Source organism: Erythrolamprus reginae, chromosome 12 (assembly GCF_031021105.1).
Source record: "Erythrolamprus reginae isolate rEryReg1 chromosome 12, rEryReg1.hap1, whole genome shotgun sequence".
Taxonomy (NCBI): domain Eukaryota; kingdom Metazoa; phylum Chordata; class Lepidosauria; order Squamata; family Dipsadidae; genus Erythrolamprus; species Erythrolamprus reginae.
Window position 1 is genome coordinate 31,704,136 of NC_091961.1, and position 21,079 is coordinate 31,725,214.

Sequence of the window (21,079 nt, forward strand, 5' to 3'; positions counted from 1 at the left end):
TTCTCTCCAAGTGATTCAGGAACTACAGTGGCGCCTCTACTTACGAATTTAATTCGTTCCGTGACCAGGTTCTTAAGTAGAAAAGTTTGAAAGAAGAAGCAATTTTTCCCATAGGAATCAATGTAAAAGCAAATAATGCGTGCGATTGGGGAAACCACACGGAGGGTGGAGGCCCTGTTTCCTCCCAGGAGATTCCTAGAGGCCCCACGGAGGCTTCTCTCCACCTTTTCCGGCCTTGTTTCTTCCCAGGAGATTCCTAGAGAGGCCCCACAGGGGCTTCTCACCGCCTTTTCTGGCCTTGTTTCCTCCCAGGAGATTCCTAGAGAGGCCCCACAGAGGCTTCTCTCTGCCTTTTCCGGCCTTGTTTCCTCCCAGGAGATTCCTAGAGAGGCCCCACAGGGGCTTCTCACCGCCTTTTCCGGCCTTGTTTCCTCCCAGGAGATTCCTAGAGAGGCCCCACAGAGGCTTCTCTCCGCCTTTTCCGGCCTTGTTTCCTCCCAGGAGATTCCTAGAGAGGCCCCACAGGGGCTTCTCCCCACCTTTTCCAGCCTTGTTTCCTCCCAGGAGATTCCTAGAGAGGCCCCAGAGGCTTCATTCCACCTTTTCCAGCCTTGTTTCCTCCCAGGAGATTCCTAGAGAGGCCCCACAGAGGCTTCTGTCTGCCTTTTCTGGCCTTGTTTCCTCCCAGATTTCTAGAGAGGCCCCACGGAGGCTTCTCCCTGGCTTTTCCAGCCCAGTTTCCTCTCAGGAGATTCCTAGAGGCCCCACGGAGGCTTCTCCCTGGCTTTTCCGGCGCCGTTACTCAGATACTCCTCTGGTTACGACCAAAACTTCCATCACTAAGCAAAGCGCTTGTTAAATAGCTCAACCTCCATTTTACGGGCATTTTTGTTGCTGTTGTTTAGCAAATCACCGTGGGCCTAAATGATTCTTGCAAATTGGATTTGAATTTGCCAGAAAAGGGCTAAGAAGAGGGTGAATGGCGGCTGTTATGTCCCTGGGATACTGTGGCCATTGCAAATGCACGCTAGTAGCCAAGAGTCCAAAGGTTGATCCCATGACCATCACAGAATGAGGACCAGTTGTAAGTCACCTTTTTTCCCCAGTGCCTGTGTGGTAGCCACTAAGCAAATGGTTGTAAGTCGAGAGGTCACTTGCAAGGGTGAAATCCATTTTTTTTACTACCTCTTCTGTGGCTTGGTGGGCGTGGCAGGGGAAGGATATTGCAAAAATCTCCATTCCCACCCAACTCTGGAGCCAGCCAGAGAGGGTATTTGCCAATCCTCCTCAAAATTTTCGTTACCAGTTCTTCAGAACCTGATGGAGTTTCACCTCTGGGTTATACACCATCAAAAGTGGGGCCCAGAAGCAAGCTCATTGGTTACAGCAAACACAACTTTGGCTCACAATTGTGGGCTAAGTTCTGTTTTATAGCTGTTGGAAATATAGCCATTTAGTGTAGCAGGGAAAACTTTTATAATTGGTTAAAGGAAAGAAAGAAAGAAAGAAAGAAAGAAAGAAGGAAGGAAGGAAGGAAGGAAGGAAGGAAGGAAGGACGAAAAAAGAAGGAAAGGATAAAAGAAAATAAACTATACAGAAAGACAGTCCAAAAGATTTGAATCCAAGTTTGTAGAAAAACACACGTATGTAAATATGCAAAGAAATACGTTAACAAAAACAAGGTAAAATTGCACATATCTCCGATCAAAATTCCGAATGAGAAGGGGATGTAAATATCCCAAATGTATGTTTTATTGATGTCGTTTCCTTTTTTCTCTTTCTTGCTTTTTCTTTTCTTTTTCTGTTATGTTTTCCACTTCGCTTGCATCTATTAAGTCTGTACAAATTTAAAGTTTAACATCGTTTTGCTGTTTTGTTTTTAAAATTCAATGTAATTAAAAAAAAAAAAAATAGAGTAGCAGGGAAATTTGGAAGCCTGGCAGTGATTGTCACCTGTTTCCAAGATGTCTAGGATAAACAGACACGCAAGGCAAAAAGGCAATATTTTGTGGCATGCGGCTCAATGTTCTTGATCTAACGCCAAATCAGATATGTTTGGTGGATTGTTTTACAATCTCTTGTTCCCACAAGCTTGAAAGGGTTATATTTTAAAAAAAACCAGTCAATTCCACTAGGATTAGAACATTTCTACCCTCCATTATAAATAGACAGATATAGAATGAGGAAGAGGAAAGTTTATCCAGAGAAAAAAATGTATTTGATCTCATCTCCCCTCCCAAATGTAATTTTTTTCCCAAAAAGGGGCCTTTAGCTGGATGAGAGAGGGGAAAAAAGAAGGAATGTTTAGAGAAGGGCTGCATTGGAGGAAAACGACCTTACGCAGCCCAGCACAAACACAATTTCCTCCTCCAGATTTCCCTTGCTCTGGCCGGGTCACTCATGGGAATTTATGCAGATCCTGGATTGCTGATGGTGTGGAAAGAGAATTAATTGTTATGCATGAACCGACTGGTGTTTGGAGGAGGGAAGCTGCAGTGATATACGGATGTCCATGGTGCAAAATTGGAGCCAAAATATTTTGCTATTCAAAGTAAAGTACTGCATTCAATTTTGGTCACTGCGCTAAAAAAGGACACTGAAATTTTAAAGTACAGAAAAGAGCAACCCGAATGATAAGGGGACTGGAAACCAAGACACGAAGAGGGGTTGCTGGAACTGGGATGGATAGTTTAATAAAGAGGAGGGCCAGAGGGGATATAGAAACATAGAAACATAGAAGACTGTCGGCATAAAAAGACCTCATGGTCCATCTAGTCTGCCCTGATACTATTTCCTGTATTTTATCTTGCAATGGATCTATGTTTATCCCAGGCATGTTTAAATTCAGTGACTGTGGATTGACCAACCACGTCTGCTGGAAGTTTGTTCCAAGGATCTACTCCTCTTTCAGTCAAATAATATTTTCTCACATTGCTTTTGATCTTTCCCCTAACTAACTTCAGATTGTGTCCCCTTGTTCTTGTGTTCACTTTCCTATTAAAAACACTTCCCTCCTGGACCTTATTTAACCCTTTAACATATTTAAATGCTTCGATCATGTCCCCCCTTTTCCTTCTGTCCTCCAGACTATACAATGATAGCAGCATACAGGTACATGAAGGGTTGCCACAGAGAGGGGTCACACTATTTTCCAGGGCACCAGAGGGCCAGACCAAGAGCAACGGATGGAAGCTGACCAAGGAGAGATTCAACCTGGAAATAAGGAAGAACTTTCTGACGGTGAGAGCTATCGACCAGTGGAACGGCCTGCCAGTGGAGGTTGTGAATGCCCCATCACTCGACACATTCAAAAGGAAATTGGACTCCCATCTGGCTGGGGAGGTGTAGGGTTTCCTGCTTGACCAGGGGGTTGGACTTGATGACCTGCAAGGTCCCTTTCAACTCTAATAATAAATAAGAGAGAGAGAGAGAGAAGAAAAGAGAGAGAGGAAATGGGAATTGAAGGAGGGGGAAGGAAGGAAGGAAGGAAGGAAGGAAGGAGGGAGGGAGGGAGGGAGGGAGGGAAGGAAGGAAGGAAGGAAGGAAGGAAGGAAGGAAGGAAGGAAGGAAGGAAGGAAGGAAGGAAGGAAGGAAGGAAGTTTGGCAGATCGAATCTCAGTAGGCTCAAGGTTGACTCAGCCTTCCATCCTTCCAAGGTCAGTAAAATGAGGACCCAGATTGTTAGGAGAAATATGCTGACTCACTATAAACCGCTTATAGAGGGCTGTAAAACACTGTGAAGCGGTATATAAATCTAAAATGCTATTGTTAAATGTTATTAGGGATTAAACCAAGGAATGGGGAGAACCAACCTCAAAACTTCATTGAGATGCCTGAACCATATGCAGAAAAGGATACTAACATTCCAACCCCCAATAGCTAGAGAATAAATTTCCTTTGATATGATCAAATTACCAAATAATTGAACTTAAAGCTGCCTTAATGTGCTTTCCTTAGCTATGTTTGATAAGCAATGATTCATGGCATATTGTAGGAATCCAGTACTTGGGATTTTGCTCAACAAATCATAGCTTAGATGACTGCCAGAAGTTCCCCAGTGACTTGCCCAAGGCTGATCTTTCAACCTAACTGGGATTCCCACGCATTTTCCAAGCCATGTTCGTTCTGCAACCCATTGGCCCGGAAAGCATAAAGAATTCCCCGTGTGTTTAGAAATGAAAAGGGACCCAGAGTGTGTTGTCCCTTGAAGAAAAAAAGAAAAGAAACAAATAAAGAGAGTAGCAGAATATATTTTCTGGAAAAGAAAAAAAAGCTCTTGTTTTTTTTTAATTGGTCAAGTCGTTTTACATAATGCAAAGTTCACCCAAGCAACCAAGTGGTCCCTCCAGAGAGTTCAGTCAGATTGCGAGAACACAACGCACAGGAAGGGGGTTGAGAAGGGGGAGCAGTTTGGACAAGGCACAGAACAGGAGCAAGCAGCAACCTCTTTACGAGCAGAGCAGGCACTTCCGCTGTTAGAGCGACCTCTCTCTCTACCTCTCTCCCAACTTTCCCTCAAAGGTCGGCACTGTGGAATTACCTGCAGGTGATAAAACATTTCACAGGCTGGATAAAAACAGGTGGACCTTCATCGGAGACGGGTGGAACAGGCAAGGAAGAATATATTTTATTCTAACTTCTCTTAAAACCCTCAAGTACAGAACCGGACACGCAAAGCCTTAAATCTTCAAACATTTTTAAAAAACGAAACGGTCTTCCTAGTCTGCAGGTAAAAAGGACTGGATTAAACAACAAGGGATATCTTCAACCCTCAACCCAGGTAAATTCAGACCCTCCCAGGCCTAGTACACCTTTTAGAGAAGATGAGCCTATTGGGCTGTCCCAGGTGGGGTGCTACAAGCCTTTGAAACAGGGGTCTCCAAACGTGGCAATTTTAAACGTTTGTGGACTTCAACTCCCAGACCAGCCTGGCTGGCTGGGGAATTCTGGGAACTGAAGTCCAAAGATCTTAAAGTTCTCAAGTTTGGAGCATGGTGAACATATGTTTAGATCTGTTTAGAGCCTCTGTCTTTAATTTATAGGAAGCATTTACAAAAAGCACGAGTGTTATAAAAAAAAAGAGCCGATCCCTTTTACATCTGGAAGTTGTATAGCTGTATTTATGATGTTAACTCCCGGTTATGTCTCTGGATCTAGCCTGCTGCTTCTCACATTGGGTTTTTCTTCTCTGACCTGAACAGATCCTCCTTTTCACACACACAAATGCAGGCCTTAAGCAGTGCCAGCATTAAGGCACTCAAGTTTAGCAATCGGTCAATTCCCTCGTTTGACCTCTGCGGCTCCCGAGGATCCTGCAGTTTTTCAACCCCTAACCCAAAATGAAAGGGACTCCGTTAGTTCTCTGCTACAACATTAAGCACTGGCTTTGCCAATTTAATTCTAAGGTTTAAAATCAGATTAGGAAAACAAAACGACAGAAGACTTTCAAGTAAAACAAAATTAAAAACCAGCGTAAACGATGGCTGGGTTTTTCATGTTTCCCTGGCTGCGGATGTAGATGAAAATTAAAACCGGTTGCATCCATGAATAAAAATAGCTCCTCCTTTTGTTTTGGAGGGAGAGAACAAATGGCACAGGCTGGTGAAAAACATTGCCAAGATTGGTCAGGGCAGCAGAGGCCTAGATCCTGACCCACCTGTAGTCAGAGAGAAGCAGGCAGCAGAAAAATTCTACTTTATACAGTGTCCCTCTTGCAAATGGATGGTAAACCTTCTCAACGGGGAGATTTTTATTCCTAGAATTTGGATTTGGCACAAACAATTGTCCCTAAAAACTTGCTGTTGAGAATTTTTACAGCCAAGTTCAGCATCCCAATATAGCAGGATAGGAACTCTGGTGGTTTGTTGTTATTTTTTAATGCTGGAAAGATCTGCTTTGTGCAAATTTAGTGCCCTGAAGGCTTTGGACTTGGATTGCACAATCTCCCAAGATATGTGAAGCAACATCTCAAAAGGGGAGCTCTGATATGCATTACTCAAGAAGGACACTGAGCCCAGCCACACACACACACAAAAAAAACACACACACACAAGCCTGTGTTAGCGACACCTGACTTTTCCACAGGGAGTTTCCGCCTTCTCGGTAAACCTTCCCGGAAAAAGAGACTCAGGGTTGGATTCCAAGCAAAAAAAGGTGCAACTTTCTCAAACCTCTACTCTGTGAAGGCTGCTGCAATTTGGCCCCATTTGCATAGCTGGGATCCAGCCACTTTGAGCTGCGGTTTCAACCAGGCTCCATTTAGAGGCAGAACAGCTATCAATAATTCAGCTGTTCCCAAAAAAAATAAACAACACCCCCCCCCCCAACCAGAATAAAGATCTTCGGGATTTTAGCCTGAAGATTTTTCCCCCCCAATTCAAACATTAAAGAAAACAACTGATTCTATTAAAATGGGTACACTTAATTGCCCGATAATTTGCACACCCAGGGCTGGACTTTCAGGCAGTCCTGTGGATATTTAATGACTGAAAACTACAATCTCTCGTCACCAAGCAAACCATTGTAATCACAACTGCCTTCTTTCCTTAGAATTATACAGGATCTGCAATAGGGGCATCCAATGTTGATCACTTGAAGATCTGTGGACATCAACTTCCAGAGTTCCCCAATCAACAAGGTTGGACACCCCTGATCTACAATGTCTCCTTAGAAGCCCCAGCAATTTTGCTTTCCAGAATTAAATTACGACATCTAGAACTTACTTCCCTATATTCTAAAACCAGTCCAGGCTAGGAATCATAAAGAGCCTGGCCAAACCCATCAGTTTCATCTTTATCTTCCACTGCTACTTATAAGAGCCGTTTGCTAGCTAGCAGACTGTAGTTGGTACTATTAAGGTTCCCAAAACATATCCTCAAAAGAGGATAGAAGAAGGGAATTAAGAGTTGTGCAATAGAACTGGAATGTACTATTTTGCATAGATAACCTGTGGAAATTGCATGCTGATAGGTGGAATACCATCTTTCTTAAGTGTAATAAGCTAATCTATGAAGCATGTGCTCTTACAATTACATATTAGGCATCTAGCTTATTTTCTCAAGAATCTGGACAAACACATAGTATCTTGGAAATATTTGGACTAATGGTATAAAACTGGACATTGAGATGGTCAGTAAGAGCTAGAGTCTAAGACGTTAGTTGTGCCTTGTGAAACTTTACAATGCATAGCTGTGATAAATGCACACGAGGTTAACATCCTCTTTGGTGGCTACCACCAAACCCTGACAGATGAAGGTTTGAAGTGTAGACTTCTCTAGAAGCAGAACTTAATAATAAGTGTGTTATACGAGTCAGGCAATATTCTACAGAGATCAATTAAGCTATCCAGAGGTGAAATTACAATGAACTTTAAAATATAAAGAGTGGTAGGAGACATTCTGGCTCCAATAATAGAGGCAGAATTATCTTATTCATGGTTCATCAGCAACATCCCCTATGGATCCAAACACTAACTGATAGAAACCCCGACATATCACTTGTGCTTTTTGTACTCTGGACGAAAAAACAGCCATTAGACTCTTTTAGCTTCACATCTAAATATGCATGATTTCGCCACCCACCTCCCACAACAGGAAGTTTCCCAACTATTAACTGTGATCAGAAACCGGGGTGTTTTCTTCCCCCCTTATGAAAGCAACAAACCATAAAAACAGAAGTGCAAAGAAACAATTCGTAGCATTTTTTAAGTTCTGCTAATTGCAACTACTGTCCCTGGAATTATTTTTTTTTAAAGGGGGGAAAGGGCTCATTGTTGACACCAAGCACTTTTACCAGCTGTTACAGAGGCCCACAGGCCAGAGACCTCTTGTGCTTTGGCAAAAAAAAAGAAAAGAAAGCACTGTGGGAAGGAGATCAAGGTGCTTCCCCCGGAGCTCACAGGTAGACGTTGAGAGTCTGCAGGATCATTTGCCTGCACAGGGGGCAGTTCCGCTGGTAGATGGCCTGCTGAAGCAAGATCTCAGTGCAACCTTGGCACAGGCAAAGATGCCGGCAGGGCAGTAAGAGGACTGTCTTCGCTTGATCCTGGCAAATGACACATTTCTTCCGCTCCTCTTGTTCTTTAAGGAGCCTCCATGGGTCGTTGCCTTCTTCCGAAGCATTTAGTTGCCGTTTCTTTGCAGTTTTAGTCTGGGAGACACTTGGTCCTTCCCCCTGAGTCTGTTGTGTGGCTGCTCCAAGATCATTGTCTGTTCTGTTCTGGTCCCTGCTGCCTCTCTGGCGGGGACGTGCGGTCCCAATTGGCCCTTGTCTCCGTGGATATGGTTCTTCTAGACCCATTCTGTATCCCACAGCAGGTCCTCTTTCTTGGGGGTCTTCAAGCGCCAGCTGCGGTTCTCGTTCTCCCTGCTGGTTAGCCGCCCAGATGTTCCTGTTCCAACTGAGCACCTCGAGACCCCAGTCGGCCCACCTGCGCCAGGTCTGGGAGCTCAGCAGCATCTCCAGGGACAAAAGCAGGATGTGATAAAGGCGTTGCACTTCCCTGAGCAAGCGATGGTAGGAAGGCATCGTGTTCAAATAGTCAGCCACTTGGTTTGCCAGGGTCCAAGTCAGCTGAGGGTTCAGGATGAAGACGCTGGTGGCAAGAATGGCAGAGAGCAACACCATGCCGTACAGGTTGACGAAGAAGACGTTGAACAACAGCTTGCTCACTGAGCCCAGGAGGTCAACAGCCAGCTGGCAGGGAGTCCACAGGAGAATGGCGGTAGCAATGGCACTGCTGGAGAGGCGTGAGAGAAAGGCAACCAGGAGGTCTGTGATCCTCAGGAAGGGGCCAACTACGGTATCCCAGAGGGCCAGCCCCGCACCAAAAAGGTTCTGAGTCCCAATGAGGCAAATGTTGATTATGCTGTTGATGAAGTAAGCCACGAGGCTCATGGCTATGGCACAGACTTCGCACATCTGTCTCAGAAGCACCTGGCCAGAGCCAATCAGGTTCCAGAAGCCCCGGTGCACAATTTCTTTGCTTCTCAAGCCCAGGTGGGTGAGCAGGTGGCCAAGGACTTTCAAACTCTCCATGCTGGAACAGAGTCCCCTCAACAAGTTGAGGGCAGCGTGCACGGAGCCCAGAGTCAAGTAGTACAAGGCCTCCGCAATGCATAGCACAACGACCAGGATCCCATTCCAGAACTGGCTCAAACAGGCCACCGTGGCACCAGGCAGGTTGTAAACGAAAGCGAGGAGCCAGATCAAGACGGAGAGGAAGCTGGAAACGAGGAAGAAGTTGATGTCCAGCAGGATTACCAGCAGGTCCAACACCACCCCCATGCCGTTGATCACCAGGAACACTAGATCCATTGCGGAGCTCTTGAAGAATCCGCCACGGCCAACGAACCAGCTGAAGCCAACTGCACGGCTTCTAAAGGCAGCATAAAGGAGAGACGCATATGCGCTTTGCTCCCTAATTTTCTACACCAAGGGGGGAAGAAATGCTTTGGCAACCAAGTCCTGCAAAAGTTGTTGCCTCTTGGGCATCAACGGACCAGCCAGTCCAAATTTGGGAGGCGGATAAATCACGCTCAGGTGGCACAATTGAGATGTTTCCTCTCCACAAAGGGAGGGAAGCCCCTCCTAATTTTATTTCTGGAGCAGTCACCAGTTCTCACCCCAAATCGGGGGGGGGGGGGGGGGGCTTGCCAAACACACCTCATCCATGGAAGGCTGGGGAAGACCCCCCTCAAACTCAGGGGGGGGGGAAATACTTTCTCCTCCCACTTCTTGTCCCCCCCTTGGAAGTTTTCCTTGCTGAAATGTCCTTGAATATAAAATATTTCGTTTTTTCTGCCCAAAAGCTGCGGCCAGTCCAGCCTTTTAATTCAATTCAGAGTCTGAGACCCCTTTTTTTGGGGGGGAGGTGTTCTTTGCAGCTTAAAGAAGGGGGTTCTTCGAGGGAGGGGCGCTTGTGGGAGCAAGAAGAGAGCCCCCAAAATACTGAGGAGGGGGGAGTTTGGATTGGGGGAGGGGAGGGCGCGCGGGAATCCCCTCCCCCCCACGAAGGGGGCGTCCCCCCCTCAGGCGTGAAGCGCCGAAGACCACTCTCTCCGCACGGAGGGCCGCAGCCTCGTCAAACGGTGAGGCGGGGGCTGCCTCCTTGCCCGCCGCGAGGGGCGCCAACGACCACCGCCCCTTCAAGCGCCTCAGCCGCCTCCCCGTCGAGCGATCGCATCCCTTCTGCTGGGCGCCGCCATCTTGGAGGGCGGGAACCTCGGCGGCCAATGAGCGAGGGCCAGACCCGAGAGAGGTTGAGTTTCCTCCCGGCCATTGGCCGCGCCGCCTGTTGTTTTCGCCCTTGCCGCGCTGCGATTGGTCCGTTTTGAAAGTCGCCTTTCGGGCGGTTGACGTCGCGAGGAGGGAGGAGGGAGGGGCGTGTCTTCCCCCGAGGCGAACGGCGGGAAGGAGGAGGTCACGGGATTCGAGGGAAGGGGCGTTCGTCAGCTTTTTTCCCCGCCTCCGAAGGGGCGGCGCTTCTTGCGTGTTGGGGAGGCCTAGAAATAACAACTTTGAATTTGAAACACGGTGGTCGTAAATCCGTTATTTTATCTAATCATATTTTTATTCTTCAGAAGACCATTAGGTCTTTTTGCATCATAAATATAGATTTTAATTTTTTAAAAAGAAACAAGTGGGGTATTTTTTGGGGTGTGCCTTAAAGGGTTTTGAAAAAATTATATATTTTTTTTAAAATATGGGAATGTTTTTGCAAAAGTGAAAGTAGACATTTTAGCAAAAAAATATTTCACATTTCAGGCTCCTGGGGAGATTTCCCCCCCCCTCCTTTCTGTGAAAGTAAAAGAAAAACCTTCCCCAATTGGGGGAAGGCTCCAGAAATATTAAACTCGAATTAATAATAATAATTTATAAAATAATAATAATAATAATAATAATAATAATAATAATAATAATAATAATAATAATAGAATTTATATGCCAAAGATTGGACCTAGTTGCTCCCCTCTTCATTCAAACAATTAAAAGTACTCTTAATAATAATATTATAATAATAATAATAATAATAGAATTTATATGCCAAAGATTGAACCTAGTTGCTCCCCTCTTCATTCAAACAATTACAAGTACTCTTAATAATAATAATAATAATAATAATAATAATAATAATAATAATTTATTAGATTTGTATGCCGCCCCTCTCCGAAGACTCAGGGCAGCTCACAACATTCTTTTCCTGTTGCTTATTTGAACTCTATGACAATCATTAAGCGTTGAACCTGATGATTCTTGACAAATGTCTCTTTTTTTTAATGTACATTGAGACCGTATGCACTAAAGACAAATACTTTATGTGACCAATCACAATTGGCCAATAAAGAATTCTATTGTAAAAAAAATCCTGCAAAATCTGGATTCTTGGATAGCTTTTACAACACGGAAATTACCTTTTCAATGAAATATAGAAGACCTCTTATCTAATTGCATCCTATCTGCTTATTTCTTTTTTTCAACTTGAGCTTTGTATGCTGTCAAATTTGATGAGTTGCGCTCATAAAAAGAATGACACTTCTTTCAAAACCAGTAAGAGAACCATCTGAACACTAAGCAAATGAGTGCTTGATATGCCTGACTTAGGGCCATTTATTTAACAACTGGAGGATTTTAATGGTCCATGGGTGAACTTTAAGGGTTTGTAAATTTGGATGGTGTTATATGGAGTTATTTCGGGAAGTTGGGAAGAAGAAGAAGAAGGGATATTTTTTCTCTCTTCCTCTTTTTCCTTTTTGGTTTGCTCTTTTCTTTTTCTCTTTTAGTGTTTTTCCTTTTTTTCCCTTACATTTTTCCTTTTTTCTATTCTCCTTTTCTACTTTTAAATTTTATGTTTTTGTTTGTATTTGTGTATAATTCCTATATAAAGGAATTATTAACCAGGTCTTGTAATTTGGCGATACTGTGAGATATTATTTGGCTTTTCCCCCTTCATTTCGTTATTGGAAGTTTTTTGGATTCCTTCTTAATGGGCATTTATTATTTTTAAAAAAGGTTAATAAATATACATGAAAATTGATACGGAAGAAATATGGAGAAATTTGAAATACTACAGCCTAATTAACTTGAGGTGTCTAAAATTTGGAACAGCTTAAAAGATGTTTTAGCTAACAGTGTATTAATATAAGAAAACTGAGCAGCTATTTTTTATCCAGATGTCAAAAGTGAAGGAGATAGCATTGGATTTGTATACCATAATTTTAAAATTGATCTGTTGTGAAGCAATTTGATGTTGCTGGTATTTATGTAGTGTTGTGATTGGAGAGAAAAATAAAAAAAATTATTTGCCAAAAAACCCCCACAACCAACTGTTCAGAGTTACGACAGTGCTGAAATAAGTGACAGGATCAATTCTGCAGTTGTGGCTGTCACAGGCGTTTCTGTGGTCGCTTGACCAAAATTTGGACAATAAACAACCAGCATGTATTTATGACGGTTATAAAGTCTCCAGATGATGTGATAGCCATCTGCAATCTTCATAGCTGGCTTCCAAAAACAAAAACATTAGGAAATGTTGGATTCATGTTATGACCATATCAAAAAAACTTTGTAAAATCAAGCATGAATTACTTAACTGCAATGGAAGTTCCAGTCCCATTTATGGTCACAAGTCGGAGATTTTGTAACCGTGTTGAGTTTTCCTACCAAATTTGTTGGCAAAACAAAGCAAGGAACCCCCAAGATCTTCCGCAAAGCTTCCAGAAGGAAGGAATATTCTCAGCTCTGTTTCCTCCACCTGGCTGATAGGCAGGAAGGCGCTACTGTTCATTTTAAGTCTTTCCTCCCATGCATGCCAAGAACGGAGCTGGCTTTTCAACTTGGCACGTTTGCAGACGGAGCATTGGTTCAGATTTGTCATTGGAACAGCAGCTGGAGCCAGGAAAGGCAGCTCTGGCAAGGGGGACGCTGGCCTTTGGTGCCCCCACCCTATGCAGGAGGCCTCCCAAAAGCCTCCAGTGGATGTGTGTCCAGAGAAGAAAAAGCTGAACTTACTGTAACATGGAAGCATGCTCAGTTATTTTCCTGTACTCGAGATATGAAAGGAGTAGCCAGAAACATGGCTCAATACTTGAAAGGATACAGGAACTTGGCATGGGTAGTCTAGGGAAAAGCAAGGGAGACATGATAGCAGTGTTCCAATATTTGAGGGGTTGCCACAGAGAAGAGCGGGTCAAGCTATTTCTCAAGGCCCCCAATGGCCAGAGAAGAAATAATGGATGGAAACTTTATAGGTTATAAGCTGTCTTCAGACGTTGTGGGAGCTTCATCACTAGAGGCTCTCAAGAAGAGATTGGAGTGCCATTTGTCAGAAATGGTGTAGGGCAGTGATAGCGAACCTTTTTTTCCTTGGGTGCTGAAAGAGTGTGCATATACGAGTGCCCACACCCATAATTTAAAGCCTGAGAAGGGTGAAAACAGCTCCAGAGACCCTCTGTAGGCCGGAAACAGCCTGTTTCCCAACTTATGGTGGGCCAGTAGACTCGTGTTTCGCCCTCCCCAGGCTCCAAAGCCTTCCCTGGAGCTGGGGAGAGTAAAATCGCCCTCCATTATCCCCCTGGAGGCTCTCCCAGAGCCTCCATGTGAGCCAAAAACCAGCTGGCCGGCACACACATGCACGTTGGAGCGGAGCTAGGCAATGGCTCGCGTACCACCAGGTATGGCTCTGCATGCCACCTGTGCCAAAGGTTCACCATCACTGGTGTAGGGTTTCCTGTTTGGGTGCGGGAGTTGGACTAGATGATCTTACAAGGTCCCTTTCAACTCTGTTAATCTGTAATCTTCTCCTGTATTAAAATTAGCCTTTGCTGGACATCCAAAGAGTTCGCCAAGTCTCCTCAGTTCTGCTAAATGGAGCCCAGGAGAACCACTCTTATCTGGGCATAGGAAAGGAGATCAATGATCTTCTGATGCCAACTGTCTCTAAACTGTGATGGAATGTGTGAGTGACCTTGAAGAAAGAAGAGATGTTGTCTAAGACAGTGTTTCCCAACCTTGGCAACTTGAAGATATTTGGACTTCAACTCCCAGAATTCCCCAGCCAGCGAATGCTGGCTGGGGAATTCTGGGAGTTGAAGTCCAGATATCTTTAAGTTGCCAAGGTTGGGAAACACTGGTCTAAGAAACAGCTAGAGAAGAGGGGCAGGAGTCCACTACTGCTTAATTGTTGGGGAAGAAACAGACAAGATCCAGCAGTTGAAAAGGGCAGTGGAAAGTTTTTGTTTTATCTTTCAGACTGTTTGTGTAACCTTACAAAAAAATAATAATAATTTAGTTCGTTTGGTCACGTTGCGTATCTGTTTACCCTGAAAGGCCAACAAGAAGGAGCAACATTTTTAAAAATTACCTATTTGTTTTTGTCAATTGCGTATTGGTGGTATACAAAGATATAACAATGTTTATATACATGATACTAGTAAGAGAGAAACATTAGGGCAGGGGAGGGAAGGAACGCTGGTGCACTTATGCACACCCCTTACTGACCTCTTAGGAATCGGGAGAGGTCAGCAGTGGATAGTTTAAGGGTAAAGTTTTGCGGGTTAGGTGATGATACTACAGAGTCTGGTAGTGAGTTCCATGCATCAACTACTCAGTTACTAAAGTCATATTTCCTGCAGTCTAATTTGGAGCGGTTTACTTTAAGTTTGTATCTGTTGTGTGCTCGTGTGTTGTTGTGGTTGAAGCTGAAGTAGTTGTAGCAGATTATTTTCTGGGCTATGCTTAGGTCATGTTTAAGGCAACGTAGTTCTAAGCTTTCTAAGCCTAGGTTTGTAAGTCTAGTTGCGTAGGGTATTATGTTGCAAGTGGAGGAGTGGAGGGCTCTTCTAGTAAAGTATCTCTGGACGGTTTCCAGAGTTTTTATGTCCAAAATGCGGTGTGGGTTCCAGACAGATGAGCTATATTCAAGGATTGGTCTGGCAAAAGTTTTTTATGCTCTGGTTATGCTCTGGTTGCTGTGGATTTTGGCACTTAGTAACTTTTTACAAGTGCTTTTTACAAGCACTTTTTTTTTTTACAAGTGCTTCCAAAATCTCAACTGGACATCTATTAAATCTTTTTTTGCCCCCTTCCTGGTATTTTCCTCACTCTGGCTTAAGCTATAATGATTTGATTACCCCCTTGTCGGCATTTGAGCCTTATAGAGGCATCCCAGGCTGTCTAAATAAGCCACTAAATTGCACCAAGGAATTTCTAGGTGGGCTGTAACCTTGCTTCCCTACATAATAACAAGCCCACTCCTTTCTTCAAAAAATTTAAAACTTGCTTTCCAAGTTCTGTACTCTGGACCTCCAAAGAGGCGATAAACTTCCTTTCGTGTGAAGGTTTCCTGAACAAGAGGTTATGTTCTACGCTTATAAATATTCATGGACCTCCTATCTATACTATAGTTATTTACTATCAGGTGGAAACAACTTAAAGCCTGCAAGACACAGCCAGCGTTGTAGATGCCAACTTATCCAGGGAAAGACATCTGTTCCAACTCCTCATTCTTAAAACCCTCAACAGCAAACTCTAAATCTGCAAGGCAGGAGAATTTGTCTGGTGCATAGAACGTTCGGGGAATCAGAAGACCAAATAGCCTTCTGTTTAATAATTCATGTCTCGGTGACCGAGAGCAATATATTTGAATAATATTCCTTGTGTTACCACTGCGTACCCTTAAGCTAATTATAGCACACTTATCAACAAAAACATCCTCTCTTAAGAAAAAGGAATTTAAGAAGGAAAGCTCTTTTGTGACCAGAATCTATTATTTTATTTCCCTGAAGGCCAACCAGGTGCCTCCTAGCCATAACGCTCAAGGACACATTTGACTCTAAATGTAGAATGCTGCTTCGTAAATGTACGCACCAACCAACGGGCAAGAATTCTCACTGGAAAATGTCTTTATCAGTGCATTTGTGTGACCTAAATAACTCCTGACCAGCAATCAACACCCAGTTGGAACGAGATTAATGCCAAGATTAACACCAGGCCAACTACCAAGACGCAAATAACAGCCCAATCAAGGGAAACACTTAAGTCTACTCCCACCATCACTGACAGAGCAAGTCACTAGTATGTAAAACCCTGCTCCCTTCTGTTGTGGTTGGCTCTGGGCCAGCTCCTGCTCTGAGGACTGTGGATGTTGGTTTGGGAGAATCCTCACAGCTTTGGACAGTGAAGATTCTGTGTCAAGGGCAGACTCTGGGAGTGAAGCAGGATCGGATGGTGCGGTAGATGCAGGCAGCCCATTAGCTAATGACCCCATTAGTGAGTCATCATCAGACTAAGAGGAAGATGGATTAGTAGATGCTCGCAGGCGCAGGTTTATGATGAGAAGGGTCCAACTGCGCAAGTATTATAGACGATAAGGGAGGACATCTTAGGCTAATGGGGCTGCTGATAAATTGCCATTGTCACTGAGAGCGTGCGTGGGAGATTATCCGTTTGGAGAAGGACGAGTGTTGTTTGTTCCATGATTTACAAAGACTTTTTGGATATTTCACAGTTAAGTACAGTTTGTGAACACTTGAAGGTGGGGTGGCTGTGACGCCTTCACAGCTGCCTTTATCTGCTCTGTTTTTGTTTTTGCTTTTCATGGCATTCCAGGCTTGAGGTTTGTGGGAGAGCACTTTGGCTATTTAAAGTGCGTGTGTACAATACTTTTGTTTGATAAACCGACTCTCTGTTTACTTTACAACAGTGTGTGTGTTTGAATTTATATTTCTGACTTAATTGGGGCTCAAAACGTGAAGCCAGGCTTAACACCTTCTAGCACTGATGATGCTACCTAGTTGAGTCATGAACATCTGCAAGAAAACAACCAAGTTCAGAGAGTACCAAGAAGCCCTTGGTAGTCCTCCTTCGTCTTTACCTTCTCCTCCATCTCCTCCTCCTCCTCAAATCCATCCCTTCTAGCACTGATGATGCTACTACTTGTATTAACTTTTTTTGTGTTTTATTATGCTCTGAGAGGCCAACTCTTCCATCTGAATGTCAAACCTTTACTGGCTGCTTCAACCCTTAAAATGAACTTTCAGACATGCAGTAAAAATGCTAAATGATGGAGCAGACAGCAAGAACGTTTGGCATTGAACGCAGGCCATCTTCGAGGAGTATTTTAATTCATACCTGGCAATAGAACGCAAGCAAGGTGGAGACATGACAATCTTTTTGCAAGAAATTAAAAATAGATCGTTTCGAAATGCCTCTGACATGATGACTGCTTTATGATGTCTATATACACCATCAAGACACGAGACTGTTTTCTGAAAGAGATATGTTTAGGACTAAAATTCTACTCCTTTTCCCAACAGGCAGAGAAATATTTGCATTTCTCCGGAAGATAATTTACAAAAAGCAGCATGCTGTATGCCAGTGGTCCCCAACGTTTTTTCCACCAGGGACCAGTTTCAGCAAGACAATTTTTCTATGGCCCAGTGGGGGCGGAAAGGGGCGTGGTTGGGGGCGGGATTAAGCATGGGGGTGCTGGCCCTCCCCGCCCCTCTTTCCCGCCATCTTCCTGTGGCCGGCAGAACCTGCCTCCCAAGCCCTCTTGCCCAGCGGGAGCTAAGCGCTGGAGAGAGGGGGTCAGGCTGGCCCTCCTGCCTCCCCCCAGCCAAAAACGCAAAAGCGCCCCGCGGCAGAAGCCAAAAGAGGCTTGAGCCTCTCGGTCCTTCCCGCCCCTCTGTCCCATCCATCGTCCTGTGGCCGGCAGAACCTGCCTCCCGAGGCCTCTTGCCCGGCGGGAGGCGAAGCGCTGGAGGGAGGGGGTGGCGGCATGAGGGCCGGCAGCTGCTGACTCCACGGACCGGTGCAACATGCCCCGCGGCCCGGTACTGGTCCGCGGCCCGGTGGTTGGGGACCCCTGCTGTATGCCATGAAATAAAATATCTCTTCTGCAAAAGTCCCTCTTTCTGTTGATCTGTTGCTAAGCATTATTCTGTGTTGCTTCGCTGGTCTGATTTCTCTTCAATTCCTCTGGCCTTTGTAGAACGTACAAGTGTTCGCTTGTTCAGGAAATCCATATACTGTATACAAATATTCTGCTGTCAGCAATAAAATGTACAGGGTTTTTATGTCCCCTGGTCTGCTCCTCTTTTGCAGGAACATTAATTTTTGTGTTGGCTGAAAAAGTGTGGAAAAACTCTTGGGACAGCATAACTGGAAGATAAATATTTTAAATAAAGGATGTATAGTGAATCATTGCTGTAGTATAAGATACACCAGAGTATAAGATGGAGTATACTTTTGGGGGGGGAATAAAAGGAGGGGGGAATCTGCCTATCAGGTATTCATCTGGCTAGCATCCTTAGTCTGGTCAGCTTCAGCACATAGAAACATAGAAGACTGACGGCAGAAAAAGACCTCCTGGTCCATCTAGTCTGCCCTTATACTATTTCCTGTATTTTATCTTAGCGTGGATCTATGTTTATCCCAGGCATGTTTACATTCAGTGACTGTGGATTTACCAACCACATCTGCTGGAAGTTTGTTACTACTCTTTCAGTAAAATAATATTTTACTGAATAAATATACAGAAATAAAATAAATGAAATTGTAAAATAAGGTATATAGTCCTTGCTTAGCGTCTGCCTCATACAGCAACCATTTTGCAGTTCTAACAGCGAAGATCTTATGACCAGTCGTCCTATTTAATCACCTCCCCGGCTCTGTATGGGAAAGGAAAGGTGGAGTAAGATCACAAGCACACTCAGGTTTTTGTTTGTTTGTTTGTTTGTTTGTTTGTTTGTTCTATCTATCTATCTATCTATCTATCTATCTATCTATCTATCTATCTACAGTATCTATCTATCTATCTATCTATCTACAGTATCTATCTACAGTATCTATCTATCTATCTATCTATCTATCTATCTATCTATCTACAGTATCTATCTATCTATCTACAGTATCTATCTATCTATCTATCTATCTATCTATCTATCTATCTATCTATCTACAGTATCTATCTACAGTATCTATCTACAGTATCTATCTATCTATCTATCTATCTATCTACAGTATCTATCTATCTATCTATCTATCTATCTATCTATCTATCTATCTACAGTATCTATCTACAGTATCTATCTATCTATCTATCTATCTATCTATCTATCTATCTATCTATCTATCTATCTATCTACAGTATCTATCTATCTATCTATCTATCTATCTATCTATCTATCTACAGTATCTATCTACAGTATCTATCTATCTATCTATCTATCTATCTATCTATCTATCTATCTATTTTATCCAATACATAATAATACACAATGAAGGTTTTAGTGGATATACTCGAAGTGAAATATATCAAGGAGAGAACAGAGGAGAAAATATAGGAATAAAATATATCAATGAGAGCAGAAGAAAAGATATAGGGATAGAAGAGAAGAGGTATGAGATACAGGAGAGACAATAGGACAGGGGATGGAAGGCACCCTAGTGCGCTTATGCACGCCCCTTATCCATTTCGTGACTGCTTTGTTTAATATCCGAGTATCTGGTCCCATCTGTGGTTACTAAATGAGTACTGCCTGTATATCTGTAAAGCTAATAACCGACTCGGGTGGATATAAGAAGATGAACGGGAACCGAAAGCAGAGGAAAAGATCAGACGTCTGGTTCTCCCGATATAGCATTTAGATTTGACTTGCAAATCAAGATAGGCAGTTGCCTGAGTTATCGAAAATGGCTGCAAGGCAGACATGTAGCCGAGCGAGGCCTCAAAATAACTCTAGGGGAGACTTTGTTCAAATTGGATTAAGCACTGTTTCCATTAAGTCAGCTCCATGTCACACCGGCAAATTAAACTGTGGGGAAGATCAGGTAGGAACAGAATGGGAATTAGCTGGGACAGACCAAGGCTACGGAGATACGTTAACAAGGGTGCAACTGCTGAGGTCCAAAACCTGCTAGGATGTAGGCCGGTAGTATTTGCAGAACTTCGTCAAGGATAGATACAGCCAGTAATGGGCAGCCAAATTTTTTACCGCCACACTGGGCGTGGCTTATTTTGTGGGGGTAGCTTAATGGTCATGTGACTGGGTAGGAGTGGCTTGCCAGCCATGGGACCAGGTGGGAGTGGCTTGAACGATCATCATCATTCAAGGGAACTGTTAAGTCCTCGGCTTACAACCTCACCAGTGTTGCTCGCTGGGGTGACAATTGGCTTCGCGTTTCCCGCGCTCTCCTTCCTGGGTCATCCCCCCGCTTCAGGCTGGGTAGCTGGGTTCCGGAGGTAATCTGGTCCCATGCCATGTAGGGCTTTAAAGATCATGACCAACTCTTTGAATTGTGACCGGAAACTGATCGGCAGCCAATGCAATCCACGGAGTGTTGAAGAAACGTGGGCGAATCTTGGAAGCCCCACGACGGCTCTCGCGGCTGCGTTCTGCACGATCTGAAGTTTCCGAACACTTTTCAAAGGTAGCCCCATGTAGAGAGCGTTGCAGTAATCGAACCTCGAGGTGATGAGGGCATGAGTGACTGTGAGCAATGACTCCCTGTCCAAATAGGGCCGCAACTGGTGCACCAGGCAAACCTGGGCAAACGCCCTCCTCACCACAGCCGAAAGATGGTGTTCCAATGTCAGCTGTGGATCGAGGAGGACGCCCAAGGTGCGAACCCTTTCTGAGAGGGTCAGTAGTTCCCCCCCACCCAGGGTAATGGACGGACAGATGGGATTGTCCTTGGGAGGCAAAACCCACAGCCACTCCATCTTATCCAGGTTGAGTTTGAGTCTGTTGACACCCATCGAGGCCCCAACAGCCTCCAGGCACCGGCACATCACTTCCACTGCTTCGTTGACTGGACTGACATGGAACACATCCGGGTTTGCTGCAGGAATGTGAGATACCTGCCAACTGCTTCATTGCAACATAAAAATCCTTGCAAACTGAAAGATAAAACTAGCAATTTTTTTTAAAAATAGAGCTTGCCTCATATGGTTGTGCCTATCCAATCTTTCACGAATCCCAGCGGCCAGTTAGGTCCCACAGAGTGGGTCTTCTCCGGGTCCCGTCAACTAAACAATGCCGCTTGGCGGGACCCAGGGGAAGAGCCTTCTCTGTGGAGG

At 44.2% G+C, this 21,079-nt stretch overlaps 1 protein-coding gene across 1 annotated transcript; it reads right to left on the reverse strand.

Moving 5' to 3' along the window:
* Positions 1-4,233: 4,233 nt before the first annotated feature.
* RNF26 (ring finger protein 26) lies at positions 4,234-10,234 on the reverse strand. Its single transcript, XM_070765056.1, has one exon. The coding sequence runs from the start codon at positions 9,313-9,315 to the stop codon at positions 7,894-7,896; it is 1,422 nt and encodes a 473-aa protein (XP_070621157.1). The 5' UTR covers positions 9,316-10,234; the 3' UTR covers positions 4,234-7,893.
* Between the last annotated feature and the right edge of the window lie 10,845 nt (positions 10,235-21,079).

Excerpts from the sequence above, each read along its gene's own strand:
- RNF26 (XM_070765056.1), bottom strand. The coding sequence starts at position 9,315 with ATGGATCTAGTGTTCCTGGTGATCAACGGCATGGGGGTGGTGTTGGAC.